The following is a 27,836-nucleotide window of genomic DNA, read 5'->3' on the forward strand; positions in this document are numbered from 1 at the left end:
ATGGGGGAAAGGAGGGAGACTCAAGACGGAGGGGGTACATGTATAATTATGACTGATTCCCTCATAGGCCATTCGGTAAATTATCTGCCTGCAATGCAGGAGACCTGGGTTTGATCCCCTGGAGAAGGAAATGGCAACTCACTGCAGTTTTCTTGCAGTGGAGAATCTGCAGAATCTGGAGAATCCCATGGACAGAGGAGCCTCCCGGCCTGCAGTCTATGGGGTTCCAAGAGTCAGACACAACTTAGTGACTAAACCGCCACAATGTTGTTGTATGGTAGAAATGAACACAACATTATACAAATATTTTTTAAAAGATGCCCTTCTATTCCTAGTTTATTTTTTCAAGTCATCAATAGATGTTGCTTTTCCCCCCAAGCCATTTTGTATGTATGTGTTAGATGATGGTATGATTTTTCTCCTTTAAACTTGAAATGCATTGGAAGATATATGATTTTCTAGTATTAAATATACCTTTCCTTTGTGGGATAACCTAGTGTGTCTTGATCAATTATATGTTTTATATAGGGGTTAAATATGTTATTTGTATCATATTGTCTTTATAGTTTTACCTTTTCTAGCATATCATATAGTTAGAAGCATATAGAATGTAGTGTTTTAAAACTGGCTTTTTTCAATTAGGAGTATACATTCAAATTTCCTTCATGTCTCTTCACGGCTAGAGAGCTCATTTTCTCTTTACCACTGAAAAAGATTCCATTATTTGGATGTACCACTAGTGAAAGACATCCTGGTTGCTTCCAGTTTTGGGGAATTGTAAATAATGCTGTTCTAAACTTTTGTGTGGATTTTTGTATAGACATAAGATTTCTTCTCATTTGGGTAAATACCTAAGAGAGCCACTGCTAGACTAGCTGTTATGTTTAGCGTTCTAAGAAATTGGCAAACCCTGTTCCAAAGTAGCTGCGTCGTTTGCATTCCCACCAGCAATAAATGGTAGTTCCTATTGCTGCACATCCTCCTTGACATTTGTTGTTGCCAGTGTTCTGGATTTTAGCCATTCTAATTAGGTGCATCGTGGTATCTCCTTTTAATTTGCAGTTCCTTAATGACATAGGATGTTGAGCATCTTTTCATATGCTTGGCTGCCATCTGTATATTTTCTTTGGTGGGGTTTCCATATCTTTTGCCCACTTTTATCAATTAATAGGACTATTTGTTTTCTCACTCAGTTTAAGAGTTCCTTTTACATTTGGGTACAAGTCCTTTATCAGATATTCATCTTTAAAAGAGTCCTTCCCATTCTGTGACTTGTATTTCCATTTTCTGAACAGTGGACATTGACTTTTGGAGTGCAGACCAGTTATCCTCTAGAACGTCCCTCATTCTTTGTGTTTTATAAGTTTATGTCGCACTGAATAAAAAAGCAAGATCACACTTTCTGCTGTCAGCAAGGGATGCACTTTATTTCTTTTTTTAATATTTACATTTATTTATTTTGGTTGCACCAGGTCTTAGTTGTGGCACATTGGATCTTCGATCTTTGTTGCAGATGCAGGCTCTTTTTATTTGCAGCTTGTGAACTCTTGGTTGTAACATGTGGGATCTAGTTCCCTCCCCAGGGGTTGAACCCACAACCCCTGCAATTGGGAGCTCAGAGTCTTAGCCACTGGACTGACCACCAAGGAAGTCCTGAGAGATGCTTGAATGTAATAAGGTGTATCACGAAAGACTAGCTGAAAAAGAGCCAAAGTGGCTGTATTACTAATGAGAAAATAGACTTTGAGACAAGGAGTTTTGCCAGAGATGAAAAGAGACATTGTACCAGACAAGTCAGGTCATCAGGAAGCTATACCTATCCTGAATGCATAGATGGCTAATAGAATTTAAGACACATAAAGCAAGATTGTCAGGACCAGTTAGAGAAAGAAACATATCCAGTATTTGAGTAACAGTCTGGCAGTAATTGATAGGTTAAAACCAATGTTAAAATTGATAATTAAAAACTTTCTCACAAAGAAAACTCCAGACATGGTATATTTTTCTAATTAAAAAAAAAAAATCACTTAAAAGACCATCAATTGCTCTGACTCACTTACCAGAACCCTACACCCAATGCCCATAGAACATGAGAAAGGCCTGTTCCGCCTTACAGAAATAAATGTCTCAATAAAGTTTGAAGGGTTGAAATCATACAGAGTCTATTCCTTGACCACAGAATCTGAAATTGTATGCTACCTGGAAAATCCTCCAGTATTTTGAAATTAAATAATATATGTATCAAAAAAGGTATGACAGGGGACAATGAAAATACTTCAGACTAAACAGTAATGAAAAGATGACTTGTCAAAACTTGTGGGATACAGTTATAGCAGTGCTTATATAAAAATGTATAGCCTTATTAAATTCTTATACAGAAAGAAAGAAAGACTTAAAAATATAAATGTTTACCTTAAGAAACTGGAAAATGTTGAGCAATCTAAACTCAAAGGAAGTAGAAGGGCACAAATAATCAAGGGCACAAATCAGTAAAACAGAGACCAGGTTGTACAGAAGGTTAAAAGAGCTAAAGTTTGGTTTTTGGAAAACGTCTGTAAATTAACAAGTCTAGGTAGCAAGAAAAAAAAGAGAAAAGACAACATTTAGGAATGAAAGATGTCACCACATATTCTATAGACATTGAAAAGATAAGAGAATGTTAATAATTTTATACCAGTACATTTAACAACTTAGATGGAAAATGCCTTTTAAAATACAGCTTTCCAAAAGTGACCCAAAATGAGGTCGAAAATCTGAATAGCCCTAGATCAATCAATGAAATTGAATTCGTAGTTACAATATTGTAAAGTAATTAACCTCCAATTAAATAAATTTATATTAAAAAAAAAACACTTCTTACATGTCAACTCATGGATGAATGGATATTTTTATATAAGTATCATCAGCAAAGTGTATCCTGATCATTACATGTAAAATGTTAAATCATGGATGGAAAAAAGCAAGTGTTCTCCATGATCCATAGGAAGAACAGGTGACACTCAAACTGGAAAGTGAATGTCCTCTGCCCCAGCATTTGCACTGTCTGCACCAGGGGTTCTTAAAATATGGTAGCAGTGATATTCTTGGAATTTATGACACATGCAAATTATCACAACCTACTGAAGACTTAGAGAAGCCTATTCCGGGGAGGGACCCAGAGATCTGTATTTTAATGAGCCCTCTAGGCCATTCTGATGCACACTCACTTGAGAACTCTTCCTCCATAAATCTGGTTTTCAAACATAGAATATCTGAGAAATCAATTAAGATATGGTCTAAAGTTTTACATCTCAGCATCAAGAAAATAGTATTTAAAAAAAAATACTTTAAAGTTCTTATAAAGAGATCGTCCAAAGTTTGCTAACTCTTCTCCTGAAGAAATAGAATTTTTTCTGATGGTCTTCAGCCATTGCAAGCATAAACAAAGATGCTAGAAAGACCAAGTTTACAGTAAAATTACCCACTTTTTTCAAGGAGGGGGACTGCTATACTCTCAGTTTTGATAAAGTAACAATTGTAAAAAATGTTAAATGTGGTCTGGCACAAATATTGATTCTAAAAAATCACAAATACATCCTTTTGATAATAGCACATTTAAAAACCTTTATGATTCATTTTTCAACAGACTCAGTAATGAACTATATACTAAACCAGAATAAGAGATATCTATTTGATAGTGGCGTGCAGTTGTTCCAAACCAATACATTCTATTATTTAAATAACATTTATTTAAAATTACTCGTAGGGTAAACAATTATTGAGCTGTAATAAAGGAAAGAGGGCTTTCCTGGTGGCTTAGTGGTTAAGATTCCACCTGCCAATGCAGGAGATGCAGGTTCAATCCCTGGGTCAGGAAGATCCCCTGGAGAAGGAAATGGCAACCCACTCCAATATTTTTGCCTGGGAAATCCCACGGACAGACTAGCCTGGTAGGCTTTAGTCCATGGGGTTGAAAAGAGTCGGACATAACTTGGTGACTAAACAACAATAAAGGAAAGGCAGAGAAAGTATCAACAAAACCAATAAACTTCAGCCTTAAGGATTTTAAGGAGTTTGCTTGTGACTTAAACCCTGGAGTGTTTGATTCACAAGTAACACTACCCCATACCTAACATCTCTGGGCCATCACCTCCGTTGCTGGTTCCTTCAGAAGGCAGACGAATCTTCTGCTAACCCATGCTCCCCTGCTCTCCTTGGAGAATAGCCACATGCAGATGCCTTTACCATCCAGAGAAAGCCAGGGTGACACATCTGGATGCGCCTGTGCTTCCTGTCTGTGAGGTCAGAGGAAACATGCACCCTTGGGGACTTCACCAGAAAACCCTTAGGAGGATGCCATTTTACTCTGGCTGAGACTTCTGACTCATATTTTGAGTTCTTTAACAGATGTACAGACCTTCCTCAGCATTAGAGTGGGGTTATGTCCCGTAAGCCCACCATACTTGGAAATACCAAAAGCTGAAAACGCATTTGCTGCACCTAACCTAGGGCTTCCCAGGTGACTCAGTGATAGAGAGTCCATCAGCCAACAGAAGGGTTGTTTGTGTCCTGGATAATTGTAAGTGTATAGGTTGTTCACCCTCCTGATTGTGGACTAATTGGGAGGTGTGCTCACTGCTGCTGCCCAGCATCAAGGACTGCATGTCACTAGCCCAGAAAAAAATCGACATTCAAAGTATAGTTTCTACTGCCTGGATGTCACTTTGCCCCAGTGTGAAGTCAAAAACTCATGAGTTGAACCATTGGGAGTTAGGGGCTGTCTGAACTTAGAATCTGCTCAGAGATAGAGAGCCACTGGCTTTACCTGGAGAACAAAGTGCACCTCCTCCCAGCTCCTGTCCGGGGGCTCGGTGCTCGCCGCCTCTGTGGTTGACTCAGCTGTGATGACAGTCCGATGAAGCATGCGGCTTTTTTTTTTTTTTTTTTTTTATGTTTAATATAACCTGACAGCTAAAATGGAGTGTAATGAATAAATTATCTAAAACCTATTTCTTTTTCTTTGTTTGCAATGAAAACATGGCCTTGGATATGTTTTTTTCAAGAAAAAGGAGAGATGCTTTGATTAGGAATTCTCTGTACTTGTAGTTTTTGGTGGGGGAGAAACCAAACCAATGCCTGAAAGGCCCTGGAGTGTTCCAGGTGGCCTTCGGTGCGGGGAACTTTGACTTCTCCAGCTTGTGTAGGTTGGTTCAGCCTAAAAGACATGGGGATATTGCACGGGATAGAAATAGTTGCACTTTGAATGTTGCTTCTGTCCTCCGCTCACTCGCTGCAGCCAGCATCCTGCTGGCTGCCCTTTGCAGGTTTGTAAAACCGTGATTCTGGCTGAAGCTTGACAGACTCCCCAGGATCCTTCCGAGATGGGAAATGAGATCCACCTGCTCAAGTTCTAATAAGGATTAGTTCTCAAAGGCCACTTTCCTCCATGCAGTTTAATAGAGTTGATTTTGTATCCCTCCAGGGACACAGACTTCCAAGTTTTACAGGCTTACTAAACTGCAGAATACAGCTCCTGCTTTAAATGAAATTCTCTCTCCTCAAAGGCAGAGGTTCTCATCAAGGAGGCTTTCCTCCCTCTCAGGAGCACATTTAAATGTCCAGAGATCTTTTGGTGGCTTCCTTGGTGGCTCAGTGGTAAAGAACCCCCCTGCAATTCAGGAGAAGTGGGTTTGATCCCTGGGTTGGAAAGATTCCCTGGAGAAGGAAATGACAACTCACTCCAGTATTCTTGCCTGGGAAATCCCATGGATGGAAGAGCCTGATGGGCTACAGTCCATGGGTCACAGAAGTTGGACACAACTTAGCAGCTAAACCATCACCACCGCCGCCAGAAACCTTTTGGTTGTCACGACTGGCAGAGAGGGGTAAGTGTTGTTAGAAGGTAGTGGGTTGAGGCCAGGGATGCTGCCAAGCGTGGCAGCGCCTGCTTGGGTATGGGTGTGGTTTGGGCCCCACACCGAGTGACCAGCCCCAAACGCCCACAGGGCTGGGGTGCCTCCACCTCAGCTACAAAGGCGCTTTATCCTCAACTGGCATTCCACAGGCTGCACCCACCACGCAGCCCATCTGTGTGGAGGAATGGGTCCAAGCCATTCTCTGTGGCTAAGCGTCCCTGTGGACAGCCTAGGGTGCCAGCCCCTCTCACAACTAAAAATCGTGAGGCTGAAAACCAATTCTGAAATCTCCTTGCATGCTGTCCCTTGGACAAGCATTAGAGAATGGAGGCAGTTCTGCCCTCCAGTGGGGCTCAGTGGCTGACAACTCCGCTTGAACCATTTCAGGGGCAGCCAGAGGCACAGGGAATGGAAGGGAAAATGCTTAACACGTTTCCTGATGGATTAGTGCTTCATTATTTTAATGAATCACCATTAATTACATTTGTATCTCAGAAATTTAAAAAGTAACTTTTGATTTTGGGAAAATATAAAAATTATATTTCAGTTACAAAGGCCAGACTTCAGAACTTAATGTGTTAAAATATATTTTATTTAGTGCTTCTTCCCTGTCTTTGGGTCTTGTGGGGCTGTACCTAGAAGGCAGCAAAGATGACAAGCATCACCCTTTCCCGACAGTCATGGGGATGAAGGGGTGGCAGGAAGGGGGTCAGAACTGCCCCAGCCGTTTGTGGCCACTTGTCGCTGAGCTAGAACCTTGTGGGAAGCAGATAAACAGCAGAGTGTGGCTGGTATATAAAAATGCGATAGTTTCCTAGGCTGGTGCTAAAATCCTTTCTCCTATCAGTGTAGGGGTGTTCCTGCACACTTAACAGGTTCATTTTCAACACCCCACCAACCCACGCCCCCCACCCCCCCATAGCAGTGGGACCTGCATGTCAGCAAGGGAGGGAGGCTGCTGAGGAGAGGGCTGGAGAGGATTGCTCTTCCTGCTTTGTCCAGGGAGGCACTGACTCATGTCTGCTCTGTCCAGTGTGGCTTAGCTGAAGCCTTTTTACTTGTACAGATAACATGTGATACCTGCTGGTTATGAAACACAATGAACGTACATTATAGTGAACCCCAGAGCTTACCCTTTTCCTCCCTTTTAGTAGTTATGTACATTTTGTCTTTTAAAAAATACAAGTAATTTCTATTCTAAAATGTTCCAAGAGAAAAGAGGTCTTAAAAGAAATAGATGTGACACTTTCTTACCAGCCCCCACTCCCCTGTCATCTCCCAGGTCAGAGAAAACAGCCCTTAGCCGTTCCATGTTCTTTCAGCACCATTTATAGGACCTTCCCCTTAGCACATGCCTGCTGAGTTCTTATTTCATTCAAGTTACGTGCTGGGGATGTGGTGCTTTACACACAAAATGGGATCATATTATATATGAGGTTCTAATACTTGCATTTTAAAAATCATTACAAGCCTCTGACATCTCTCCATGTCAGTGCCTATAAATAACCTTGCATGGTGTTCCATAGTATGGGCCCCTTTTGCTTAATGATCCTTCATATTGGATATATTAGGATCCAGGGTTGTCTGTGACAGTCCCTCTGGGCCATCTGGGCCTGCTGCGGTATTGTCTCATGACACCGAGCCCAAGTCCTTCCGTCACACAACTCTCCAGTCCTCCTGTACAGTCAAAGGTGGATGGCCTGCCATGTTTGCGTTTTTTTCCCGGGAAGGGAAAGAGGAAGGGGTGAGCATTAGGGCAGCACTTATAATTTGGACACATTTCTGATCATGTCCCATAGGTCAGATTTGGGCTGCAAGATCAGACTTAGCTGCAAAGGAAACTGGGAACAGTGCTCAGCTAAACTTGCGTTGATGATGAAGAGGGTAAAAAATAGGTTGTAGACTGGCAGTCTTTTCCACAGTAGCATGTAGACAGCTTACAGGATTTTACCAGTGAAAGTATCAGAGATCCCTGTACATACAAATGCAAGTATTTCTATAAGATGGACACCTAGAAGTCAAAGGCATGTACATTAAAAAATTTTAAGAACCACCCAAATTGCCTTCCCAAAAAAATCTTCCTAAATTTATACTCACAGCAATGATGAGCTGGCGCCCTGTTGAACATCCTTGTCAACATAGGGCTTTATTCATCTGTTATATTTTTTTCCAGTTTGCTGGATGAAGAAAGGTAGATAGATGGATGATTCTCATTGTAATTCACATTTCCGTGATTAATCGAGAGAGTGAAACATTCATAATTGTTGATCATCATGTTTCTTCTGTGAATTGCCTGTGTGCAGCTTTTGCCTGTTGTATGTTGTTTAGCCTTTGTTGATTTGCAGCACAAGCTTGTATATACACATATCCTCAATACAGACCCTATGTCACATACGTTGTACCTACTTCACTCTTCAATTGCTTGTCATTGATATGCACTTTTACCAGAATTATTTAATTTTTATGCTGTTACATTTTTTTTTCTTTCGTATGTTTAAGAGGGTCTTTCTTACACCAAAACAAATTTTTAAATCTGTTATTCTGCTTTTTATTTATTTTTAAAATCTGTCCTGATTATTTTGTGTGTGAAATCTCAGATGGCAGTATTGAATGCTCAGTTAGATTTTACAGAATCACTTGTTGAATTGTTCATTCTTTCTTCACTGGGGTGATATGCCACCGCCGTTACAGTTATATTTGTGGGTCTATTTCTGGGCTTTCCCTCCTGTTTTATTTGTTTGTCTCTCCTTTCCTGATAGCATCCTGTAATTACAATAGAGATTTATAATGTATTTAATATCTGCCAGCATGAGTCCCCACTGGTTATTCTTTCTTCACAGTTTTTGAGGGGGTATTCTTATAAATGTCTCTTCAGCACTAACTTTAGAATCTCTTGTCAAATTCCGTTACGGGAAACCCCTGCTGGTATTTTGATTGGGTGCCGCATTTATAGGTTCATTAGGAAGAACTGCTTTCTTTAGAACTCTTCCGTGAGAGTTTATTTAGAGAGAGCATATCCAAGTGTTCTTTAACCTTCTGCAGTGACAGTGAGCAAGACACCAGGTGACTGCATTTTGCAGGGTGAAGTGGCATGGCATGAGCAGAGGGTGGTCCCTTTGTGCTGAAGATGCCTGCACCCCCACCACCCCTGTGCTGCCGGCACGTCCTCCCCTGTCTGGGATGGGACTTGCAGCTGGTGATGAGTGTGCTTAACAAGAAGGCTTTTGCCGTCACCTTGATGGCAGTCTTCTCCAGGCCTGGTTTGGTCTTCCGGTCTTCTGCCTGTTTTCTCTATTGCATTAGAAATGATCCTCTTGGCAATACCAGAGGCAGTGTTTGTGGCTCAGCCTTGAGGGAACACCGTCACCTTTCCTGTAAGTGCACAGAATTGATTTCTGCCGGAGTTTCACCACTTAAACCATTAGTGCCCGAGGAACGGTAAATAAGTGGGGTGTTCTATGCAGAAGAATTGCTTAAAAATGTTACTTTTGAGTGTGGATTTTTAATAATTTCTCTGCTGAGATGAGGGCCATTCCTTTCTATGTTTACCAGTAATTGCTGGAGTGGTTTCAAGTACTGAAGAGTACAGCATGTCCAGAAAAATATTTCACTTAGCAGATTTCATGTTATTATGTTACTGTTCTGTGCTTTGAAAAAAGTTTATGGGGCCAAATCCACTTGTACACCTTCAGTGTGATTTAAATCATCTAGAGGATAAAGCGCTTATGGGTAGGACTGAAATGAAGGGACTGCAGGGAAACCCTGCACATTTGAGGACCTAGTCAATTCTTCCGAGCTGACTTTGTAAGTGAGGAGTGGGTTCTGTTATATAAGCCTGGAGAAGCTTTGGAGTAGATGGTGAACAGGAACAGAGTAGCATACAGAGCCTTGGGCTTTATAGAGAAGGCTGTGGTTTGACTGCAGATGGGTGGCAGAGGAAGGGTGGGTATGAAGGCGCCGTGATGGGACACGTGGAAGGAGATCCCTCAGTGCAGTGAGCGTGCTCCCAAGGGGAGGAGAGGAGAGAGCCGAACAGAGGACGAGAGGAGCTCCAGCCGGGGTTGAACTGTGACCACTGCCCGCCTCTTTATGATTGAAACGGGCAGATGGTGGGGAGCTTAGACTACTGCTGTTCTACTACAGTGTGCAGAACGTTATATGCAGCAAGTCCCATGCTTGGGACCCTCGTGGAGGTGCAGGTCCTGGTGGGCAGGCAGAGTTCTCCAGGTGTGAGTCACAAACATGCACTGTTTTCTCTTCCAGAACTACACTCAGTACATCCCTCTGTCTATATACGACCTGCAGACGTGGATGGGTAGCCCCTCCATATTCGTCTACGACTGCTCCAATGCTGGCCTCATTGTCAAGTCCTTCAAGCAGTTCGCCCTGCAGAGGGAGCAGGAGCTGGAGGTGAGGCCCCGGGCACCCTGGGGTGGGAGTTGGGGGTGAAGGTCAGCCCCTCAGTGGTTTTATTTTCTCAGGTGCGGTGAGCTGTCTGTGGTGCTCAGAGTGCTCAGAGTAAGGTGGTGGGGTCCATGACAAAGAACTTGGGAGGGACTCCAGACAAGCTCTTGGTCTTATTTTGCGTTTTGCTTTACCCAGCATCATTTTTAATACAAATTTTAATTAAGTGATAACATTAATAGAGTTGATTTGTGCTCCAGTGGGCTCTGCCTCCGAGATAAATGTGAAAATAAAGCAGACACATTTATTTTCAGAGAAATGGGCCTGTGTCTGGGCACGGTCTTCAGCTCCACTCTCGTCTTTGTTATTGCTCTTTTCTTTTTTTTCGTCTTTGGTGCTGGGGGGAGAAAAAAACCCTACTAGGCTAAATACAGAAAACAAACCAAAATAGCTGCCATTGGTGGCTTCTGTTTAAAGAACTGGAGAGCCAGTGTAGTGCTCTGATTGTGAAGAGCTGTTTTACTTGGTTGTTTTAATTAATATTTGATGTTTGAATTAAACAGTGAGTTCTAAAGAGAAATTGAAGAGGCAGTTTCAATTAAGAGGCCTCCATCCTGTGGCCTGCACAAGAGTGAGAATAAAGTATCCTGCAGCCTCCAGGGGGTCATGAATTCCAACTGGTTGCTGTGCAGGAAATTCTCAATTCAGAACAGAAATGGTCCCGAGAACATGTTTCCTCAAGCCCTTTTGGGCCTATCCAGTTTTAATGTATTGTTATGTTTTTTGCATTTCATCTGAGGATATTGCTGAAAGTATCAGGAATAAAATTTGAAGTTCTACTTGGTAGAATTTAACATGTCATACAGTTAATTTATAAATATTTTATAAATTACCTTATGCAGAACTTTGCGTCAGAGTGACTGTTAAATTGCCCTTTATTCTTGAAAATGGAACCCAGCGCCACCAGTTGTTATTATTGTTGTTGTCTTTAGTAATATTATCATTTGCATTCTAGAATAAGGGAAGGGAAAGATCAAGTTTTATAGCATTAAATTTTTACCTTGCATTTAGGCATGCCATCTCTGTTTACCCAAGGGATAGGTTATGTTACAAGTGCTAAAAACTCAAAAACACCAAGAGGTAATTGCTGTTCCTCACATCAAGTAATAAATATTGCAAAAAAATTTTTTTTTTAATTTAAAATATGTAAATAAAAATGCCAAAGAATCTGGCCGGATATTTATTCCCAATTTTTGAGCTTCAGGGTGGTTAAGGAAAGACCAGTACATCATCCTTTGATAATTAAAACATGCTAAATACAGCCCCTCTCCCACCCTCTCAGCAGAAGGCAAGCATTTCCCTCTCAGGCATGAAACTAAATGTTTATGCTCTAGCACTTGGTGTATCTGCTCTCTTGGTTCTGTATGTGTTCTCTGTATGTTGCCAAGGATTAATCAGCCCGAGAAACTGTTCATTTCATTGAGTGTGACAAAAAAAGTTTTCCATCCATCTTTTTCTTTTTAGGGGGAGGGAGTGAAATGTTTAATTGACTAATCCCTCATGGAGGAGAGTAAATGAAAAATACGTTATCTGAAGTGGCAAATAGACGGCAATGCAAAGTTATACCATATGTTTTATAATTAGCTCCAACTTTAATCTTCATTCTTTTCTTAATTACAGTGTAGATAAGTCTTTCGGTTTTCCATTACACTTACTATTATTGGCTATTGTTCAGCCGGTCTCTTGCATAAAGAGCGGAAATTAAAATGATAAAATTGGCTCCCAGCTAATATCTTAATGTTCATGTTAGTCATTTTTTTTTTTTTTAATCTGCTGTAGAAACCACAATCCTGTGTGGCCTCTTAGGTTTATTATTTTAAAAAATTCTTTGCCTGTCTCCAGTTGGCCAGATTCCTTGTAAATTTATGATACATTTGAACACTTTTATTGGGTAGCTGATGACATGAAACTGAAAGAAGTTGGCGGGTAAAATGGTTTGTGCCAGAGTTTTAAAAATAAAGAGGGTAAAAATGATTAAATATAATGAAAGAAAATAGTTACCTGGACCAGAAAGCCTCCAAGTAGTAAACATTAACAACAAATATGAGTGACATAAATTTTAAGAGATGATTATCAGCTTTCACGTTCCAGAGCACAGTGCTTGTGCTGGGAGCAGGAGGTTTACTTATTGTGGACTTCCATCTCAAAGGAAAACTGCGGGTGAAGCAGCAGACGCCTCTGTGAAAGCACAGAATAAATTACTGCACACAATAGAGACTTCCTCAGAGCCAGGAAAGCGCCTGTCACTCAGTCACGTTCTCTGCATTTTTCATTGTGTCATATTGCTTTGCATATTGCTTCAGTTTTCTTTGCTTTCAGTGTTTCTTTTTTTAAGATACATGTTTTTATTTTTACTAAATTAGTATATGCCATGATATTAAAAATTAAATAATACTGAGGGTTTATGGTGAATGAAGTAGTCCCTGGCCTCACCCCTCCTTGGCCAAGACTCTGCTATTATAGGGAACCTATTTGAACTGTTTACATTTCTAGTTCCTCTATGAGTATCTCTATAAATGAAAATAATATGCTTATACTCAGAGCAGATCAGATCAGATCAGTCACTCAGTCGTGTCCAACTCTTTGTGACCCCATGAATCGCAGCACGCCAGGCCTCCCTGTCCATCACCAACTCCCGGAGTTCACTGAGACTCAACGTCCATCGAGTCAGTGACGCCATCTAGCCATCTCATCCTCTGTCGTCCCCTTCTCCTCTTGCCCCCAATCCCTCCCAGCATCAGAGTCTTTTCCAATGAGTCAGCTCTTCACATGAGGTGGCCAAAGTACTGGAGTTTCAGCTTTAGCATCATTCCTTCCAAAGAAATCCCAGGGCTGATCTCCTTCAGAATGGACTGGTTGGATCTCCTTGCAGTCCAGGGGACTCTCAAGAGTCTTCTCCAACACCACACTTCAAAAGCATCAATTCTTCAGCGCTTAGCCTTCTTCACAGTCCAACTCTCACATCCATACATGACCACAGGAAAAACCATAGCCTTGACTAGACTAACCTTTTTTGGCAAAGTAACGTCTCTGCTTTTGAATATGCTATCTAGGTTGGTCATAACTTTCCTTCCAAGGAGTAAGTGTCTTTTAATTCCATGGCTGCAGTCACCATCTATAGTGATTTTGGAGCCCAGAAAAATAAAGTCTGACACTGCTTCCACTGTTTCCCCGTCTATTTCCCATGAAGTGATGGGACCGGATGCCATGATCTTCGTTTTCTGAATGTTGAGCTTTAAGCCAACTTTTTCACTCTCCACTTTCACTTTCATCAAGAGGCTTTTCAGTTCCTCTTCACTTTCTGCCATAAGGGTGGTGTCATGTGCGTATCTGAGGTTATTGATATTTCTCCCGGCAATCTTGATTCCAGCTTGTGTTTCTTCCAGTCCAGCATTTCTCATGATGTACTCTGTATAGAAGTTAAATAAGCAGGGTGACAATATACAGCCTTGACGAACTCCTTTTCCTATTTGGAACCAGTCTGTTGTTCCATGTCCAGTTCTAACTGTTGCTTCCTGACCTGCGTAGAAATTTCTTAAGAGGCAGATAAGGTGGTCTGGTATTCCCATCTCTTTCAGAATTTTCCACAGTTTATGCTTATACTACTACTTCTTGATTCATAATGTTTAGGTTATCTCTGGGCTTTCTGCTACCATATAAACCAAAAACAGAACTGCCATGAGTAAATTCTATTTAAACAATTGGAGAAATTATATAGAACTTAGATAGTAAAGAGACATGGTACCCCATAGTTTTAAGTCACATTAGTACATTGTAAATTGTGAATTCTAAAGAGAAATTGGAGAGAGAGGGTCGCTGACTACCCTCTCCTATTTCCTCGCTGTCATTTAGTTGTGTCCCTGTATTTGGATTCCCTATACTTTCTAACCTTTGCCTTTTGAAATCATATGCTTATGTTTTTATTTCTATAATAGTTTTGTCAATAATCAGTCCTATCTTCTGGTTTTATTAATAGGTTCTTAGCTTCTTTGGACTTTCTTTTACCTCTGGACCTTCCCAACCTCTGTTATCTGTACTTTTATGATTATTCTCTAGTCTCTGAGCATAATTAACTCCCCATGAATACATACACTAAGAAGGTATGCCTAAAAAATGACAAATATTAAACTTCAGCTCCCTGATTATGACCATGTAAATACTGTTCATTGAATGGCTAACTAGGGTGCTGTGCTTTCCATTTTTACAATCGTTTGTTGCTTTGATTTTCCTGGAGATTGTCTTTCTTCTTGATTAGATCTTTAGCATTTCCACAGTTCCCAAATTTGCATGGGTAGCATTGAATCTCAAAATATGCCCCTTCCCAAAGTTTCTTCTTCTCCAGCCCTCCACCACCTGCTTCATCAGCTGTTTAAGACAAGCCTGCTCCAAAACTGTCTTCCCGGGAGTTCTCCTTATTGTTCTTCTGGATGCATCCACTGTTTCCTAGATTCTACCTTTGTCTCTTTTCTCCTCAATTTTCTCCTTTGTTCTGCTAGGGCAAATCCTCAAGTAGCAACCTAAGAAAGGATGTAATCTTTCTCAGACTTGAAGCACTTGTATTTAGACTGCTGTAAGTAATGAAGAATCTCACTTCTGCTTTCTAAACAAGTCACAGTTTGTCATTTTTGCTAGGAACTCTGAGGCAAATGATTTAATTATTCAGCTGTACCATCAGGGAACCAGGCTGTTTTTAGTCTTTCCACTCTGATGTTTTATCCTGATGCTTACAGCACATTCTTCCATTTTGAGGCTAGATGAGGAGGGGAAAGGGCAGAACCCTCACATCTGTCTCTGTTACTAAAGCAAATGAGACCTCTGCTCACTTGCTTTCGTGAGAATCTCATTGGCTAAAGCTAGGTCATATACGATGAGGTCAATCTCATTGGCTAAAGCTAGGTCATTTTCGTGAGAATCTCATTGGCTAAAGCTAGGTCATATACAATCCCCCCACTCCACCCACCATATGGCATATGCTATTTATTGTCTTCATTCTGTCCACACTCATCATGGACAGTTTGAGTGTGGAGTTTTAGACTCTTTTCACGGAACAATCTCACCTTTACTTCTTATGGTAGGTGAGAAGGTGGACTTGAGAAGTCTGCCCAGTGGCCTTGTTGTAGCCATCACAAGAGTCCAGACGTCCAGCTACCTCCATTCATGATAAAAGCCAGAGGAGTATTTATATCCACCATATATACACAGTATGTACGTTGACAGAGAAAGAGAATCCAGGGTTTGTTTGTTTTTTTTTTTTTTTTTTTGGCAACAACTTTTATCTTGAATATAGAATCTTTGTAGCTCTAAGAGGAGACCAAATCTTAAAATGGATTCTCTTTGAAATGGTCTTTATCAAGTTTTTTCATCCATTAGTTCTGCTCCCAGTAGATACTTGCCATGAGCAGTTACGATCCTTCTCTTCACTGAAGACCACAGTGAAGCAGGGGTCAAGTCTTGGCCTTTCTTTCTCTTTCTGTGGAGGCAGAGAGGTGAGTTGATGTCCAGTGATGGGAAAAGGTGTGCCCTTCTTTTACAGAGATTGATGGGGTTGCGCTGTGTCCCTGTAAGACTTGATCCTGAGCATGACTGTCCTCACTGGTGTGGGACGGGAGCCCAGACAGTTTCTTGGTGGCAGCCATAGCAGTGGTGGGACGATGTCTTCCCCCAAGGACAGTTGACACACTTTGGGTGGGGGGTCTGCTATCGAGGCTCAGGCCATTACTGTGGTGGCTTCATTCTCTCCTCTTACTGTCTGTTCACACTTGACAGGGCTTTTCTCACAATACCTCCAAGCGAATCATGTTTTGTTTTTGGCCATGTCTCATGACATGCGGAATCTTAGTTTCCTAAACAGGGGTCGAACCCTTGCGCCCTGCAGTGGAAGCGTGGAATCTTAACCACAGGGCCACCAGGGAAGTACCAAGAATCATGTTTTGATCCAATATTTGGTTAACTTCTTTGTATGACCCGCTTCTGCTGGCTCCAGCAGTAGCATCCAGCAGCTCAGTACCTTGTCCAGCGGACACTCATTTTCATAGAAACAGGTGTGATCCTGCAGCATCACTGAATTCACAGTGACTTACCCATTTGAAATCCTCTGTTCATACTGATATATGACATTATCTTCATGTAGTCATCACTGTGACTAAATTTTATGTCACATATGTAAATTAATGGTGAAAAAAAAGTCTAACATCACACTTCAGGTTTCTTCAAAAAATGTTAAATGTGTATCCCATAGAACTAGAGAATTCGTATTTTGCAACCTTGTGGTTCCTTTGCTAGTATTGTAGACAGCACATTGTGTGGATGTCTGTGGAACTTGAAATAGAAGTTAACTCTGTGTTAAGGTTAATATTTATAGTAACAATGTCTGTCTATGGTTTTTGAGTGTCACAAGTTAATTCTAAGGTTATCTGTAGATAAGGAATATGTCTTGATGACTGCTTACTAAATGGAGCTTGTGTCTGTGAATTTGTGAGCATTCTCCATGGACTTGCTGTCGGCATGTTCACGCTACAGAGCAGGGTCCACCATGCTAACTCTACAGGGAGCTCAGGCTGTCCATCTCTAGCTTTCACGTTACAAGTGTTTTCAAGTCTCCCATTCTTTCTCTTCTGTAGCTTCATAATTACCATTTGTAGGTAGCAGGGAAACAAGAGGTCTGTGATGTTGATAACCTTATTTATTTTTTAATATATGGACTTTAAAAAGATGTCCTTTTTTTAAGTTACCTCTGGTATAAATTTGTGGGTTATTTGGGTTGTATAAATGAGTTATTTGGGTTGTTCTCCTTTCTCCAGAAGGCTTATGATGACTCCCTGTTGCTTCTCATATTTAAGAATGAAGGGAGGCTACCCACTGTCGCTATGTGCCATGGAGGGCCAGGCAGGTGGGAGCTGGCTATCCTGGAGCACCCTTGCCCACAGTCCAGAGAGCATTCCTTCTCTGAGAGCCGGCGACTACACTAGCCACCCTAGTTTCCCCCAGACACATCAGTAACTCTCTTTAGAGAAGAGCACCTCCAGGTGCTTCCTAGGGCGGGGTGGTTGCAGGACGCCTGGCTTTAGGACATGGGTGAGTAGAAGGCCGTCCCGATGGCAGGTCTTCAGGTGAGCCCTGTCTTACCCCTGCACCACCTCAGGCTTCAGCAGTGAAGTGCCTCCCCCATTTGCTTCTCCACACACACGCTGAACAGGCCCTTTTTGAAATAAAGGCTGGTCAAGTTCACCCTTCTGTATCTTACATTCTATGTATAGTAAGCTGTAAGAATTGTTAGTAGTGAACATTTTCAAAACAAATATTGGTAAGAAACCTATTATCTTGTTGAAACACTCCCCCCTCCACATTTGTAAATTTAGAAAAAATGCTGCCATTTCCACTTTTTTATAGGATAGTGAATGGGGGTTAACCTGTAAGCAAATACAGCAGAAACTCCTTTCACTGGGCTCCACACAGCCACCCACAGCCCCTTGCTGGAGAAGATGAAGCCATTATGGAAATGATGAGTGGAGGAGAAGGGTGGGCCTCCTAGGGTGCTGGGAGCTGGCTTGCTAACCAGAAAGTGGAAAGGGTCACAGAAAAGCACTGATAAGAAAAGCAGCCTCTCAAAGATCAGGACCCTTGCTGCCACTGAGAACTGGGAAGAGAAGAGGCCATGCAAGGTGGAAAGGCACCACCAGGGGAGGCCAGAGCACCCGGAGGCCTTAGCTGAGGGACATTACCTACCCTCTTTTATTTGTACAACCTTTTCTAGTTTGCAGAGCACTTTTACATTTAGTCCAGTCAGCCTGGGCAACAGAACATACATAAGCTGTCTCCAGACTCAGCTCCTGTGCACACCTTCCCTTTTATGATTTTTATGGGAACCTGCAGTTCTTTTCTCTTGGCACCTTGTACTGTTCCTAGTCCTGGAATTTGAAGACTTTGGGTAAAAGAAATGTGATTTCTCTGCATAAAAAATTCAGAAACCCTCACTACTGGTGGTATTAAATGAAATCCACAGACAAGCAAAGTGTATCATTAGTACAGTCAACTTTAAGGGTGTAACTAAAATTCTACTTCCTTGCACCTGAAATCTTTCTCAGATGACCTCATATAGCAAATTTTTATGCAATTCATTTGACAAAATAATTATGCCTTGTCTTATAGTATCTCTTCTATTGGTGTTGTCTGCTGTATTTATTAAACCTATTATGTAAACCTATCAAGAAAGCTTCATATGAAGTAGCTGTTTAGGAAACATTTACAGATTTGGTCTGATAAATAAATATACATTTGAATAAGCTACATTTATTTATCTTCCTTAGATATATCTATGATTCACTGAATATGTTTAATCTTTGATTGATTTGTATGAAATGTAAAAAGAAATAAAGGAAAAATTATTAACCCAAATCCATGAATATAGTACATTATTGCAGCTATCATAAAATTGGGAGCTTCTACAAGTTAAGTCTTAAGAGTTTAATGCTTTTTCCTAATTTAGTCTATTTTAAAACATGCCAGAAATCACTTAATATTTTGGACCACAGATCATGATCAGCACCATGGGATATTGGTGCAGGGTGCTGTGGTTCCTGGCAGGACTCATCTGCATGGCCTGACTTGCTATCACAGGAGGGCCCCCCTCTGTCAGCTGGAGGCCATGGAGATAAAGGCCTGATGTTCTCTCGCAAAGGATCTGTGGTGGCACAGGCCACGGTGCTTCTGGTGGCAACCGGAAAAATGGCAGTACTCAGCTGGGTGGTCACAGAGCCATGCACAGGGAGAAGGGCAGGCGGGAAGTTACCAGCCCATTTGAGGGGAGGGACAAGAGGGTAAGTGATTTTTCTTAACATTGGGGTCAAAAGCAAGGAAAAGATATTAATTCTCATTATTCCTCTTCAACATTGTACAGTAAGACTTTTGCAAGGGGAAAAAACAGAAGGCACAGTCCTATCTGTTGAATATCAGTCACAGAGCTCTAATTGACACTGAACACTCCAACAGCAGCAGCAAAATACACAAGTGTCCATGAAACATCCATCAAGATAGATCCTGGGTCATAAAGCAAACCTCAACATATTTTAAATAATAGAAATCACACAGGCCTGCTCTTTGACCATAGTAAAATCAACTAGAAGTCAATGATAGAAAGACAACAGAAAAATATCAGAAAAAAAAATTAACCTATAATTGACGGGTTAAAAATCTCAAGGGAAATAAAAGAAAGTACATTAACTGAATGAAAATGAATATATGTTAGAAAACTAAAAATAAAATTAATTTACTATATGATCCAGCAATCCAACTCCTGGACACATATCCAGAAAAACTCTAATTCAGAAAGACACATGCATCCCTGTGTTCAAAACAGCACCATTTACAATAGCCAAGACATGGAAGCAGCCTAAATGTTTATTGACAGATGAATGAATAAAGATGTGGTATATATACAATAGAATATTACTCAGCCCTAAAAAGATGGAAATAATGCCATTTATAGCAGCATGGTTCTAACTAGAGATTATCATACTAAGTGAAGTAAATCAGAAAGAAAAAGACAAATACCATATGATGTCACTTGTATGCATGTGGATTCTAAAAAGTGACGCAAATGCACCTATCTATGAAACAGAAACAGACTCATGGACATAGAAGACAGACTTGTGGTTCCCAAGGGGTGGGAGGCTGGTGTTCGCAGATGTAAGCTGTTATATACAGAATGGTAAACAAGATCCTGCTGTGTAGCACAGGGAACTATACTCAGTGTGCTGTGATAAACCACAGCGGAAAAGAATATGAGAAAAAGAGTGTGTGTGTGTGTGTGTGTGTGTGTGTGTGTGTGTATATGTATAACTGAATCACTGTGCTGTACAGCAGAAAGTAACACAGCATTGTAAGTCAACTATATTTCAATTAAATAAACAGAAAAAAAGAAAAGAAATGTACAACCTGTCAGCATTGTTAAGAAACAGTGAAAGCAATTGAAAGGGAAATTTACAGCACTAGATCTTTATGTTAGAAAATAGGGAAAGTATCAAATGAATAATCTTAAATTCCTACCTGTCCTAGTCCATTTGGGCTACTGTAACAAAATACTACAGACTGGGTAGCTTCTAAACAACAGAGATTGATTTCTCAAAGTTCTGGAGGTTGGACAGACCAAGATCATGGTGCAGCTTGGTCAGGTGAGGGCCCTTTTCCTAGTTCATGGCCAGGCCTTCTTGCTGTGTCCTCATGTGGTGGAAGGGGTCAGGGAGCTGTCAGGCTGCTTTTTTTGTAAGGACACTAACCTCATTCAGCAGGGCTTCAGCCTCATAAATTAATCACCTCCCAAAGGTCCCACCTTCTTAGCACTGTCACCTCTGGGGGTTAGGATTTCAGCATATGAATTTGGGGGGAACATGTACATTCAGACCATAGCACCGCATCAAGATGGTTAAGTAAGGTAAAATGCTGCAGCCACTTTAGAAAACAGTCTGGCAGTTCCTCAAACGTTAAACCTGGAGCTGGAGATGACCCAGTAGTTCCATTCCTAGGTTTGTACCCTGGAGACTTGAAAACATGTGTCCACACAAAAACCTGTACGCAGATGCACAGCAGCATTGTTCACAGTAACCCCCAAACGTAAATGCTCTTTGTGATGTAAAGCATCGGAGAGTTTTTGAGTTACCTTCTTTTAGTTGCCTGTCTTAAGAGTTAATTGGGGAGAAATTTCATTGTAATTTCTAACTAAGCATCTTTATTGAGTTATAGAATAATTATAGAGCATTTTAGAAACTGATTGCTAACAACGAAATGGCTTTAAAACAGTGGATGGTCCATTTAGGTAAGCTCTCAGGATAATCATGACAGACTATGCTGTGAAGCATGTTCTTTAGCTGCCCTTTGTGGGGAACATTGGGGGTTTCCCTATTATTGTTACAAGTCTTCTTGCAACAGAGTGACTCCCTCTGCTCTCTTGACCTAAATTTCAGTTTCCAGCAACTTGTTTTTAAATTATTAATGCTATTTAATATTTGATATATATAGAATTGAGGCTTTGCAGGTGGTGCTAGTGGTGAAGAGTCCACCTGCCAGTGCAGGAGATGCAAGAGACATGGGTTCGATCCCTGGGTCAGGAAGATCCTTTGGAATAGAAAATGGCAACCTGGAGCAGGATTCTTGCCTGGAAAATTCCATGGACAGAGGAGCCCGGTGGACTACAGTCCGTGGGCCTGCAAAGAGTCAGACATGACGAAGTGACTGACTCCACACACACACACACACATAGAGAATTATATAAATTATATATTAAAAATTACTACTTCCACTTTTTATCTGCTATTTTTAGTACAGTATCTGATGTGTGATAGATGTTCCATTAATATCTTAATGGGCTTAATATCATAATGAGCTGGGCAAGCAATACCTGATCTGTTTACAGATCTTAATCTCTCTCTGAACTTTGCAAAAATGTTCACTGTAAGTAGGGGTTACTGAGTTGAGAATAAAAGTTGCTTTAAGCTAGAACTGGAATTATTACCAAGTAGATGTTATTTTCAGAAAGCTGCTTGTTAAAGACGCCTCTGAAATTATTGGTGCCTTTATCGAGTTGTCTCTTAACATGTATACATATATGGAGAAAAGAAGCAGCATGATGGCAGAGGTTTATTTAGGAAATGAGAGATTCAGGTGCTGCCCCAGCGACCCCCAGCCCCTCCAGCCGTGCTTCTGGAGCGAGTGATTCCAGGCCTTGTGTGAGCCGCTTGGCCAGCCTTCCCATGAGCTCTGAACGCACGAGCACTACATTATCCACACGTGTAGAAGAGGTAGCAGATGTCTCTCTTGGATCTGGTTGCTGTGTATCGCATTGAGGGTTTTTCTGGATCCTTCTCAAATCCTCCAGAAGGCTCTAGTGAGCTTTTAACGAAGAAAGTTCTTTTGGTGTTTGAGCCTCTGGGTTCCCCAGGAGAAGCCCCTTTGGGTACAAGTACATCTGGGGTGTGCCTTGCAGGGTGAGTGGCGGCTCCCAGCTGGACCAGCTTCTTTACTTGGGTGCCTTTGAAAAGTTCTCTGAATCACTAGTAGTTAGCTTTACATGCAGGCTATTTATTATTCCAAGACGAATTTCAGTTAAAAGGTCAATATCTTAGATAAATACAAAACCAAAACAATATACAGGAAATAGCTCACCTGTTAAAATAATTTGTTTTTGTTTGTTTGTTGTTTTCCTGGGTTAGAAGCTTAAAAAAATAAATTGTTGGTGGAATCCTTTGTTTTGAATGTCATTTTTACAAAATGTTACTGACTCTAATTAACCCCAGTGCAGCTCTCATCTGCCTTCTGAGTGCCTAGTGGTGACGACAGGTCTGATATGAGTCCTCAGGGGACTATTACTGTGTGTTACCATACTTCAGATTATCTGCAGCCACACTTGGTGCTTTCTGCCAATAATACACCAGCATACTTCAAGGAGCTTGTTTAAGAAATCAGGGTTTCTATCAATGACCATTTTGAATGGGGAAATTTAGTTTCCAATGGACTTGGGATGAAGATATTTCTGCATCGTCTTCCCGTCTCCTGGGGCTCCACTGCCTCAGGTACCTTGCGAGGCTCCGGGCGAAGTGCCCGTGGACCACGAGGTGCAGCCTGAGGCAGGTCTAACACAGAGGCACTGAGCAGACTTGCTGCCCAACAGCACCGCCTGGCTCTGTCGGGGCATCGGAGCACCGCCTCCACGGGGGACAGGGCACGAACCTCCTGACCCCTGCGGAAGTCTCCTTAAGCCCACCGAGCACCCTTGTCTCCGCTTGGGGCCCTCTGTCTTGAGAGAAAGATGGCCTTGATGTGACAGACTGCTTCACTTCAGAGAGCCTGAGTCTGCAGAAGCTCAGTGACAGGCAACAGTGAAGGTGGAAGGCCTGTGGCCAGTGGACCTGCTCTTCGGTTCTCAGAAAGTAAATTTACTGTGGAAGCAGATTAGAGACAGAGAAGTTGAAACTAGCACGACAGCATTTGAGAATATTGAATCTAGCTTTTACATAAACAACTCTTTCTTCCTAAGTCGTTGCTTGTGGTCTCTCATCTGTGCCCGTTAGTGGTAATGCTCACGAGATGCATATGTGTCGGCTTCAGTCCCAGGCCGCCTCTCCAATGCCCCTTTCACTGTTCGGAGCTGTGCCCTCCATGCCCCTTCCGGAGCCCGACCCATTGCCGCTGTCATCCTCCCCCTGAACTGGGGAGGACATGCTTCCACAGAGCACGCGAGTGGAGCACTTCCGGCAGCCTCCCCTGACTCTGACACATCTGCAGCCTCCACGTCTTTCCGCATGACTCAGGTCTGATGAGCCGCAGACCCACACGGCACCCAGACCCGTCATCCTTCCTAGCGGGTTGTCACAGCAGACCTGGAAACTAATTTCCTGTGTGGAGCAGGTTGCTTCACTGGTGCTATTTTAGATCGTAGCGCCGGAGCCAAGGAGAAGATTAAACGTGATTCTGCCTTCCCTTTTCTCTGTACTTTAAAAAACGCACTCTGGTAATGGTTGTACAATGTGAGTTGTACCTAATGCTACTGACCATACAAACAAAATGGATAAGATGGTAAGTTTTATATTGTGTGTATTTTGCCACAATAATTAAAAAAAAAAACCATTCCTCGAGAAATTGCCTTTTTTATTTTGTTTTAAGTATACTAGAATTTGATGTGTATTCTGGACTTGCTATTCCTATAGCAGAAGGGATTATTAATAGAAATACAACTTTTACTGCCTTCCATTTGAGAAATAAAACAAGGTTTTATCCACATTAATAATGACAACACTTTACATGTCATAATCTATGGTAGGGATATATGAGTGAACACAGCTTTATGTGTATACCTTACAAAGTGCACCTGAGCATGCTCTTAGGCCCAGCTCCTGCAGAGCATGCATGTTAGTGTCATAGGTGTGGTGTGGGTGCAGGAGGGCCCCCATGGGATGAGGTAGGGGAGACTTCAGCTCAGGACCAGCCTCCCCACCCATGACCAGGACTCTGCCGGTGACTGGCAATTCCCATCATTTCTTGGGGTCTCGGTTTCCTCATTGTAAAAGATCTTTTAAAATGGAAAGAAAACTTACCTCGTGGGAATGTTGTAAAAAGCAAATGAAATAGCAAATGTGAAATAAACAGTCATGCAGAGGGGATTCTTAGTAAGGAGCAAAACCTGAGAAGCATAAACATTCTTTTCAAGTTGGGAACCAAGCACATAGCCATCAGCGATTAAAAATTGCACTTTCCTGCCCCATCTGCCCACCTGGCGCCATCATCACCTGAAACCCCAGCACCTGGTCTTCATGGAGCTCCCCCGCCCCCGGCCTTTATAACCCAAGAGTCCTTGCATAACAAGTGATTTGGGGCTGGAGCTAACGATCATCTCCAGGAGAGGATCCGACAGCTGGGCCTCTTTTTGGGGAACTTGGCCTGGAACCCCTCAGCCTTAAGCCTCAGTCGACAGACCCTTTCCTTCATGTCATATTTCTGGATTAGTCTCTAGTTGTGGACAATGGCTAAGCCACTCTCCTTCCTGTCCCCCTGCAGGTCGCTGCTATTAACCCAAACCACCCACTGGCCCAGATGCCTTTGCCCCCGTCTATGAAGAACTGCATTCAGCTGGCAGCCTGTGAGGCCAACGAGCTCCTGCCCATGATCCCCGACCTCCCAGCTGACCTGTTCACATCATGCCTCACCACCCCCATCAAAATCGCCCTGCGCTGGTAAGTGGCGCCTGCCTCAAATCCCAGCAACCTCACTTGCCTGGGGCTTGCCATGGGGACCCAAGGAATCTACCTGACTCTGGTGGACCAAGTTCCAGGCATGAACTCAGGACTCCGAGTGGATGCTGGGGATTTCCTTTCAGGGCTCAGGATGCGCTTTCCCCCAGGTCAGGTGTGTGCATGATTTCTAGGAGCTCCCTGTCTGTATCTTGGCTAACTGAGGTGGTGTCCTCAGTACCAAGGTGGGTCATGCTGAAAAGTGGACTTTCTTTAAGAAAAAAAAAGCTTCTCTAGTTATATAATTCTTTGCTCGAGTTGAAGTAGAATATTTCATATTACTTCCCTACCATCACTCTTTTGAGAAGTTCAAAGCTCTTGTGACTGTGACTGAGGAAATACGTGGGCTATTCCAGGATGGTAGAAGCTGCATGTAAGGCCCTCTGTCCCTGGCAGGACTCACAGTGGAATGTGTGTGCTTCCTGCCTCCAAGTCCAACTTTGTCCCTTAGACCGTCTTGCTCCCATTTAATATCTGCCTTTCCATTTTATGTTTTGCTGGAAACCATATACATGAAGGTAAGTAGCCCTTGGTGAGCCACAGGCAGGACGGTGCAGCCGTGTGGGTTCACTGGACTCTGTGGGGGCTTCTTCCTCAACTTCCTGCCAGGGTGTCCTAACCCCACCAGACACACGGGGTCCTGCTTCCTTCCCCACAGCCCTGGAGAAAGTACTGAGACAGGAGAGGACTCTAGGGGCAGCAACATGGTGCTCAACCCTTTGGGAGGCCCCTTGAGTGACTGTAGCCTGGGTGGGGGTCGGGACATGAAGTTGCCTCCAATGGCTGGTTCGATGAGAACTTGGACTTGCAGCTTTGCCTCCGTTGCAGCATCGGGTTGACACACAGCGCCTGGAAGAGGGCATCTGCCTCCCACTCCACCCCATCCCTCTCAAGTCCCAGCTGTGGGTCTCTCCAAGGAGAAGCCTTTTCTAGCTCAGCTGATCCCTAAGGAGCTAGAGGAGAAGGAGCGGGGTGATGGGCAGTGGCCCCAGCTGCCGAGCCCACTCCACAGCTCAGCCCACTCAGACAGGGCCTGACTTCGGCCGCTCCTCCACTGCACCTCAAAAAGCAGAATGCATGTGGCCAAAGTGTACCCCGAGGGACCTCACCCATGGAAGAAAGAGAGCTGAGCTAGCCTTCTTGTGAGGCAGGACTATTGTCATCAAGAACAGTCATCAAGTGTGACGGGAGGTGAAGGGAGGAAGATGCTGATAACACAGTGAGACTACGAACCAGGGATGTTGAAAAGAATCCCATAGAGACACAGGTGGGAGGACACAATGGATGGGATTCCTACTAGGAGGGGGTGGCTGTTGCCTGTTAGCATGTTGGGAGATTACAGCAAGGAGCTGGGTGCTGGGGGAGGCAGCAGAGGGAGAGAGGTGGAAAAGCAGGAGACGTGGAGGTCGAAGCTCCCATGTGGAGAGAGAAGGCGAACGAGGCAGAGCTGGAAATACCTGAAGCCAGTGCTGACACTGGCTTCATCCAGAGGCTTCCCCAGTTCATCCAGAGGGTCGGGCTGACAGGAGAGGAGGAAAGCAGGGACCTGCCCTCCGGTGAGGCTGAGGCAGCCATGCCCACACCGCCTCAGAGCATCACTCCTTCGCTCCGTGGGCACGCTCCTGCCCTTGACTGTAGGTCTTTTCGTTCTTTCATTTGTGAATTTTTCTATTTAATTCTCTGTACTCTGTGATCACTGTCAGAAAAGGTTTATGGTGCCATTTAACATGACCTCAGGAAGATCTATGGTCCAGATAGCTCAGGAGCCGTTCATTTTATTCATTGTCCAAGAAATAATTTACTAAATACCACCAGTGTACTTAAAACCCATGTTAAGCACTATAGGCAGTGCAAAGAACCATTGCCCTCAAAAATTTATGGTCTCGTTGAGGAGACAAGATGTGGCCTGAAAATTCATTATTTAAATGAGTGCTTCCTGCCAGACAAGGAAATCTGAACATTTCAGGCCATCCACGAGCAAGGGTATGGCACTAAGGGCTGTTTCTGTTTCCAGAGGACAGAGGGGCCAAGGGGATAAGGGAGGACTTCTTGGAAGAGAGGGAAACTGAGTCTGGGTCTAGGCAGATGGTGCGACTTGAAGGGGAACAGAGAACACACAGGCAGGTGACTTCTCATACACAAACGTGGGTCAGTAGAGGACGGCGTCCAGAGGGGTGACATGAGGTCAGAGGGTGGGCTGACATCAGAGGGTGGACTGCCTTGATGTTGGCTTAAGGACCTTGGCTCTTCTAGGTCTGGCTGGGGGAGGCGTTAATGTGGGGAAATGACTTACGAATACTGTTTAAGATAATCCATGTAAGGATGGGAAGACCTTGGTCAGATGAGACCTTTATCACAGCAGTGTGGTCAGGATTCAAACTACAGCGGGAGGGTAGAAACGGCCATAAGCTCCATGGCCGGAACACCCACAGAGGCACCCACAAATCTGCGGTGAAACCGGCCTCATCCCCACTCATTTTCCTGCTCCTGCCTGTAGATTTCCTGTCCTTACTGCTCCAAAGCTGACGGCGCACACCAGCTCTGCTCCAGGACCTGGGCTGGGTGCTGTGTCAGAACGGGCTGTGAGTAGAAGGGCAGGGATGGGTGAGGGAAGCAGCAGGAAGAGCATAGACAGGCCTTCCGCTCTCGCCACTCCCCACCTTGCTGCCAGGGCAGCGAGTTGATTTGTTTCTCCCCCACA

General features: G+C 42.9%; 1 protein-coding gene across 2 annotated transcripts in view; it reads left to right on the forward strand.

Moving 5' to 3' along the window:
- RPTOR (regulatory associated protein of MTOR complex 1) overlaps positions 1 to 27,836 on the forward strand; it is a 324,607-nt gene that overhangs the window by 141,003 nt on the left and 155,768 nt on the right. For both annotated transcript variants that reach the window (XM_086356543.1, XM_086356544.1), the window contains exons 5-6: positions 10,158 to 10,304; positions 24,903 to 25,078. In XM_086356543.1, coding sequence (XP_086212669.1) covers positions 10,158 to 10,304; positions 24,903 to 25,078 — 323 coding nt within the window. The remainder of the gene's footprint in view (positions 1 to 10,157; positions 10,305 to 24,902; positions 25,079 to 27,836) is intronic.

Source organism: Bos grunniens, chromosome 19 (assembly GCF_055505025.1).
Source record: "Bos grunniens cultivar Pamir isolate PY7600 chromosome 19, Bosgru_T2T1.0, whole genome shotgun sequence".
Classification (NCBI taxonomy): Eukaryota; Metazoa; Chordata; class Mammalia; order Artiodactyla; family Bovidae; genus Bos; species Bos grunniens.